The following is a 6,918-nucleotide window of genomic DNA, read 5'->3' on the forward strand; positions in this document are numbered from 1 at the left end:
TGGTCATACAGGGTTTTTTTTTAAATGGGTGTAGCTCTTCAACTATTGGTCCTAGCAATAATTGTCCAAGGAAGTTTAGATAGCTATTTTTTACTGTTTCCAAAAAAATATTTTAATTTTTTAAATAATTTTATATTTTTCAAAATTTGCCCTTTTTTGCTCAAAAGAAAGCAAAATAAAGTCCTTTATAGTCGCTTAATGTGATGCGATATCTATCAAAAAAAATTATTTTTTTAATTCAAGAATAATATTTTTTCAATATTTGTCACTACATTTTCCCCTATTTTTATACCCTACACCACTTTAGTGGGGAGGATATATTGGGTTTGTGCTGATGTTTGTAACGCACAATAATATTGACTTAGAATCATTTCCTGAGTCGATTTAGCTATGTCCGTCCGTCCGTCTGTCCGTCCATGTAAACCTTGTAATCAAACTACAGGTCGCAATTTTGAAGATAATTCAATGAAATTTGGTACATGATCTTCTATTATCCCAGGGACGAAGCCTATTGGTTAAGATCGATCCATTATTTCACCTAGCCCCCATATAATTGAACCCCTGAATAGGGCTTGTAAACCTTGTAATCAAACTACAGGTCGCAATTTTGACGATAATTCAATGAAATTTGGTATGTGATCTTCTATAGTACCGGAAATAAAGCATATTGAAAATGGTTAACATCGGTCCATTATTTCACCCAGCCCCCAACCCGACGAATAGGACTTTTAAATTCATAATTATGTTTAAAATACTCGTATCTCAACAAAAAGCTGCTTGATGACTCTCATGAATTTTATAATTATAGGGTCTCATTTGACCATATCACCTATACAAAGCCCCCTTCAAAATTTGACTTAAATGTCCACAATTTTATTCAACAATAAATGGCTTAAGTATATCTGAGGTAAGGTACAATTTAACTACAATGCTTTATTATGAAAACAAAATCACATTTCATTTTTGTAACAGGTGTAGGGTATTATATGGTCGGCCTCGCCCGACTATAATTTCTTACTTGTTTCAAAATAAACTTTTTTGTCAAAAGAAAGCTTACACTATTTCGTTTGTGGTCACTTAGTGGGATGTAAAAAAAATATTTTATCTCAAAAACTGTACTTATTGAATTAAAATATTTTTTTTATAGCCAAATCGATTTTTTGATCGATTCTATTTGGCAGGGAATTGCCCATATATAAAAGATCATAAGTGAGTGTTCTTTGGAATCTTTAGGGACCTTTATTTATTTGAAACTCGAAACCATTACTCTTTAATAGTATCAATATCCGGATATTGTTTAACCAATAAGAATAAAAATACATTGGAAAAATCGATATAAGTCTTAAATTTGTTAGACCAACCATTAATAAACAATAAAGCCTATTAAAATATTATTCATCATAATAAAGCCACACGAAATAAACTCTGCGATAATTATCATTTTATCTTTCCATCCTCTAATTCCGTCAATTAATCTAATTTAAAAAACCAAATTTATAAATTTATTTACTTTAAGACATCAAGCAATTGTGTCACTATATTTTATGTTATCATATAATCTCCCTTTTACCAAAATCAAAATAAAAATATCAAATAAAATTTTTGAAGTCATTAACAATACAATTTAAATTCACTATCAGTTCCTACTGTATTTACACCATCATATTAAACAATACAAATTTATCTAGTTTTTTTTCTGTTTTTTTTTATTGATAACATATCATTGACAAATTTATGCAAAAATTATGCCAAATATTAGAAATGAACATAAGTCGTCTGCCAACCCGCAAGATACAGTCACACATAAAGACTATTTTTAAAAAAAAAAAAGAAATTTTTTCAGTTTATAGTAATTTTGGCCAATATATAAAAACTGCACTGGACCCAACTAGTATAAACAGTTACATTTTAATTTTTGCCTTGTAAAGACTAATATATTTTAAGGGAACCGTACCCTCTCCCATAAATTAAGAATGCGTGTGTTCCTGGTAAGTTTAAATATATATTTTAGATAAAAAGTTTTTTTAATTTTCGATTTCATTTCAGTTTACGCTTTTTGCTGGTTTTGCCTTTGCTGCTCCTCAGGGTTATAATTATCAAATTGAATTGGGTTCCTCGGATAATTCTATACAGGCCATACCCAATGAGTTTCAAATACTCCAGCAGCAACAACAGCAGCAGCCCCAAATCATTTATCAAGACCAACTTCCTCAGTTGCAGCAATTGACACAATCGTTTAATCTACCACAACAGAGTGGTTACCAGTTTGACGATCAATTATTGCAAAAGGCCCAACAACAAGTATTGCAATATGAAAATCAACTCAAACTAAACCAACAGCAACAACCACAAATTCTTTCACTTGTTGAACAAGCACCTCCAATTGAAACCAAAACAGCTATTGACTCACGTAAAGTAGAACACAAAACAGAAATCGTTAATGAGCCACAAACACAATTTATCATACAGCCCAAGATACAAAACAAAGCACCAGAAATATATCAACAGCCCATTGAGGAGAAAAAAGTTTCATTCCAAAAAGAATTCTACTATCTTTCAGCTCCTCCAGAGGAATATGAAACTCCCAAGGACCTAGACAAGCAACTTGCAGCTTTGAAGAAAAATTTACGTGTTGTGTTTATTAAGGCACCTGAAAATAATGGTCTGGAAAATGCCGCCTTACAATTAGCTCAACAATCAGCCAATGCCCAAACAGCTATTTATGTACTTACCAAACAACATGATGCCGCTGAATTGGCTCAAAAATTACAAACCGTACAGACATCCACACCACAACGACCTGAAGTGGCCTTCATCAAATATCGCACTCAAGAAGAAGCCGAACATGCTCAACGGGTTATTCAGGCACAATATGAAGCATTGGATGGACCCAATCACATTAATAGACCTGATACTGGTGTTACGCACAACTTTGTTGGCGCAACTGGCTCAAGCAATGGTGTGGAACCTCGCAAATCATTGGCCGTTGGCGACAAGACTGAAAGTATAAAACCAGTTTCCAAATATCTACCTGCAGCTGTCAAACATTAATAGTGTGATGATGTTGTTGCTATTATATCTGGCATTGCTACATTTTATTTGTAATAAATTAAGTTTATTTATTGTATTTAAATAATTTCCATTTACACATTCATTAATGGCCAAAATCAGTGACAACATTTATTTAAACATTAACACACGCATACATTAATAAGCATACATGCATGTGTATGTATGTATTTTTGTAGTGGTTTTAACAAAGTGTTATAAATAAATTTTTCAATTTCATTTTATAAATATTCAAAACTGAAGCATACTTTTAGTTGGTGTGGTTTTTAAAGCGATATAATACAGTGGGTCATTTGTGGTAAGTGTTCTTGCACCCTACAAACATAAATTAGGGTGTCCCGTGGACACCTAAATATGCATTTCGATAAAAAGCACTAAAAAAATACACTACACGTACTATGATCAACATTTTCAATCGCTGGTAGGGAACTGGGGTCCCTTTCAAAAAAAATATTTTTTCTTGTGTTCAGTACATTAGTACGCATTGATTGAGAGCTATTCCTACATGAGATGCTTCAAAAGGCAATTCCTCGGGACATTCTAATACTTTGTAATGGACCCGTTTGTATGGAGAAAAAATAAATGTACTTATGTTCCCACCGAAACTGAAATGTGGTTCAGTTTAAGATAGCATTTCTCAAAATTTTTGTTCCGGGATCAGTATTTGGTGAGCTGGATCAAAAGAAAAATGTCCTTTGAGAGAACTAGGAGACATAAACCGATTTCAATAATTTTCAACAGCCTTCGTCATTGGATCCAGAGACGAGTAAGTGAAAAATTTTAACAAATTATATTGAAAATTGCGAGCTGAAGCGTTCACACAAGGTTTACACGGACACATAGACGGACATAGCTTAATAGTATCAGAAAGTGATACTGAACCGACTGGTATACTTAAGGACAAATATTTTTGAGTATTACAAACATTAGCACATTGTGCCGATTTTTTTTATAGATAGTAGTATATAGATAGTAGTATATTAAAGGCCTAAATCGGAAGGTCCGGCTGTTCGGGGGCTGGGGCAGAAATTGAGATCCTTATAAAATTTATTATGTTTTTATAAAACTTATTTGTGCCAAATTTCAACGTGATACTATGGACATGTGGACATTCAAGTCATTTTCTGAAGGGGACTTAGTATAGGGGCTAGGGTTAAATAAGTATAGGGGCTAGGGTTAAATAAGATACTGTTATAAGTGAATTGTGAACTTATAAGTGAGTTATGGGTATTCAAGTCATTTTCATTACGAAAATCGACAGTATTATTTATAATTATATCAAACTTAATTACACTGATTTTTGGAAAGATGTTATTATATTCGTCGTAGTTTTGAGCTAAAAGGCCCAAAGCGGTAGATCCGGTTGTATGCGGGCTATGGTAAAAATTATAAAATTTATTGTCGGAATTTATGATTATATGAAACTTATTTGTGCCAAATTTTATTGTGATGTTAAGCTATGTATACACGGTTGTTAGATCTTACAACGTTGGCAGTAAAATGTACAGGAAATGTCTAACAAAGGTGTAAATGGGATCTTTTTACAAATTTAACATACCCGATGTGTCCCACTTTGCGGAGGTCCAAATTCTAAATCGTTTAGAAGTTACAAAATTATTTAAACATTTTTACTTCTATACCGCTATGCGTCAAATCAAAAAAAAAAAAAAGAGAAATTGTATCATAGAATGAATTAAATTCGATCAGCCTATCATGGTTTTATGAAAATTAGCCAGGCTTGTAGGAAAGTTATAATTTTTCTTGATTCCAGGCTACCACTATATTTTCTATATGACATTGTGACCGATAATAACTATTAAACATTTTTCTCGCTTACTATGAAATTATTGTGCATTTCATCTTGTATATGTAATAATGGTTCAACTTTAACTATTTGCTTTAACCTTGGTACAATATAATATTACATTCCAAATTTGTTTAAATTATTTTTAGTAATGCTACCTGTACTCTCCACAATACAAACGACGTAACATAAATATAGTTTAAAATATTTACTTTTGGATTATATTTAAATAAATAAAAAACTTTAAATTAAAACAAAATTAAAATAAAATTAAAAAATAAAATAATAATTTAAAACTATTCAATATTCTTCGTTAGACTCCAATAAAATTTCTAACATTTCATATTTAGAATCTTTTGCTTGGTGGTAAGTATGCATGTCTTGAGGGAATGTAGCTTCTTGCGGGGGCAGCAGTTGGTGCAGAAGCTGGAGCACTAGCAGCAGCATTATTAATTGCTGACGGCGAAGCAGATTTTGAGGCAAAGTCCAAAACTGAAGCAGAACTAGGACCATTACTACTGGTGGCACCAGGTAAGCTATCATATTGAGATTGAATGGTACGCTGAGCATTCTCCGCATCAGCTTGTGTACGATACTTAACAAAGTGGACTTCAGGTTTGACAGCATTGTTGGCCTTAAGCTGTTGCAATTGATTAGCCAGGGAACCGATATCAGACTGTTTGCTAAGAACATAAATGGCAGTACGATCATCGGAAGCACCTTTAGCCAATTGGAGAGCGGCATTCTCGAGGGCGGTATTTTCAGGTCCTTTAATAAAAATCACACGTAAATTTTTCTTCAAAGCATTTGCTATATGTTCGCCAGCATTTAAATCATCAAATTCCTGTTCGGGAGCACTGTACGAGTAAAAAGCTTTGTTGTATTCCTCCACCACTGGTTGATTTGCTACTGACAAAGCATCTGAATTGCTACCATCTAATGGGCCATCGTTGTTGACATGACTTTGAGGTCCATAATTATATTGAGCTGATGCAAGCGCTAAAAAACAAAACAACTTAAAGAGAAAATACAAATAAGTTACTATTACATTCATTTCATTTTAAATATTTACCACAAAAGCACGCATTTTCAATTTAAAGGAAAGATTCTTTCTGTTTATAACGGAAGTCACTTGTAACTATTGAAACGTTTAATCTGTAACTGTTATTACAATTCCCCTTTTACTTACTATTTATATCAAACGCTCTCAACAACTATAAATTATATTATATTTTGGAATTTATCTCGTTATTTCTATTTAAAAATTCAAACAAACTTGTAAATTTTTACGAAATGTTTAATGTCTGTCTCGATTTCGTATTCTCACAACCGGTAAATGGCACAATTTCCCCAAATTCGTGAAGAGTTTAATGTGTCGCTTATATATTCATGTGTAAAATTAATTTTTATTGTAAACCAAACATGATAAATTTACATGACAACATTTCGGCTATTTTTATAAAAACCATATTTGATCATAATCTTCATTATGCATTTTTACAAAATCTCCTAAGTAATTAAGGTGTTGTTGCTTGTGCATAATTTATAATGAAATGCAGCTTGTAGATAAAATTAAAATGCAACGATTTCAGACGAGTCTGGAAATAAAATTATTACATCAATCGTGTGCAATAAAATTGAAAGTGTTAATTAATAAATTTTATATGATTTTAGTTTAAAAGATATTTCCTAAAACTAGGCAATATTTTATGTTTATTTATTAGTTTATTTTTATTTTGTTTTGATTTACAGTTGTGGTAAGATAAATAGTCAAGCTAGAGTAATGATTACTTTTGATTTTAATTCACAAAACTAATTGAGCATATTTTGAAAAGATCATTTAAATATTTAAATCTATATTTTTTTAATTGTAAAAATATAAACATTTTCTTCAGTTCCCAATCTGCGATTGAAAATCTTGATCTCTTTGCAATATGTTCAAAAAAAATTTCTTTAATATTTTCAAAATGGGTCTCAAAATGTCCGTAATTGAGCTGATTACATGAAAAATAATTTAAATTTTGTTTAATATTTTTAGTCCACAA

At 31.6% G+C, this 6,918-nt stretch overlaps 2 protein-coding genes across 2 annotated transcripts; one reads left to right on the forward strand and one right to left on the reverse strand.

Moving 5' to 3' along the window:
* The first annotated feature begins 1,973 nt into the window (after positions 1-1,973).
* LOC119601565 (probable basic-leucine zipper transcription factor I) lies at positions 1,974-3,051 on the forward strand. Its single transcript, XM_037952580.1, has 2 exons — positions 1,974-1,988; positions 2,047-3,051. Exons 1-2 carry the CDS (start codon positions 1,974-1,976, stop codon positions 3,049-3,051), a joined length of 1,020 nt encoding a protein of 339 aa, XP_037808508.1.
* A 2,168-nt stretch (positions 3,052-5,219) lies between these two features.
* Positions 5,220-6,028, reverse strand: LOC119601588. The gene is made up of 2 exons (XM_037952601.1): positions 5,946-6,028; positions 5,220-5,888 (listed from the first exon to the last, which is right to left on the reverse strand). The coding sequence occupies exons 1-2, from the start codon at positions 5,958-5,960 to the stop codon at positions 5,220-5,222; spliced, it is 684 nt and encodes a 227-aa protein (XP_037808529.1). The 5' UTR covers positions 5,961-6,028.
* Positions 6,029-6,918: the final 890 nt, after the last annotated feature.

This window comes from Lucilia sericata, unplaced genomic scaffold, assembly GCF_015586225.1.
Source record: "Lucilia sericata isolate MDLA Ls3-8-SP2 unplaced genomic scaffold, ASM1558622v1 Contig000175F_arrow, whole genome shotgun sequence".
NCBI lineage: Eukaryota > Metazoa > Arthropoda > Insecta > Diptera > Calliphoridae > Lucilia > Lucilia sericata.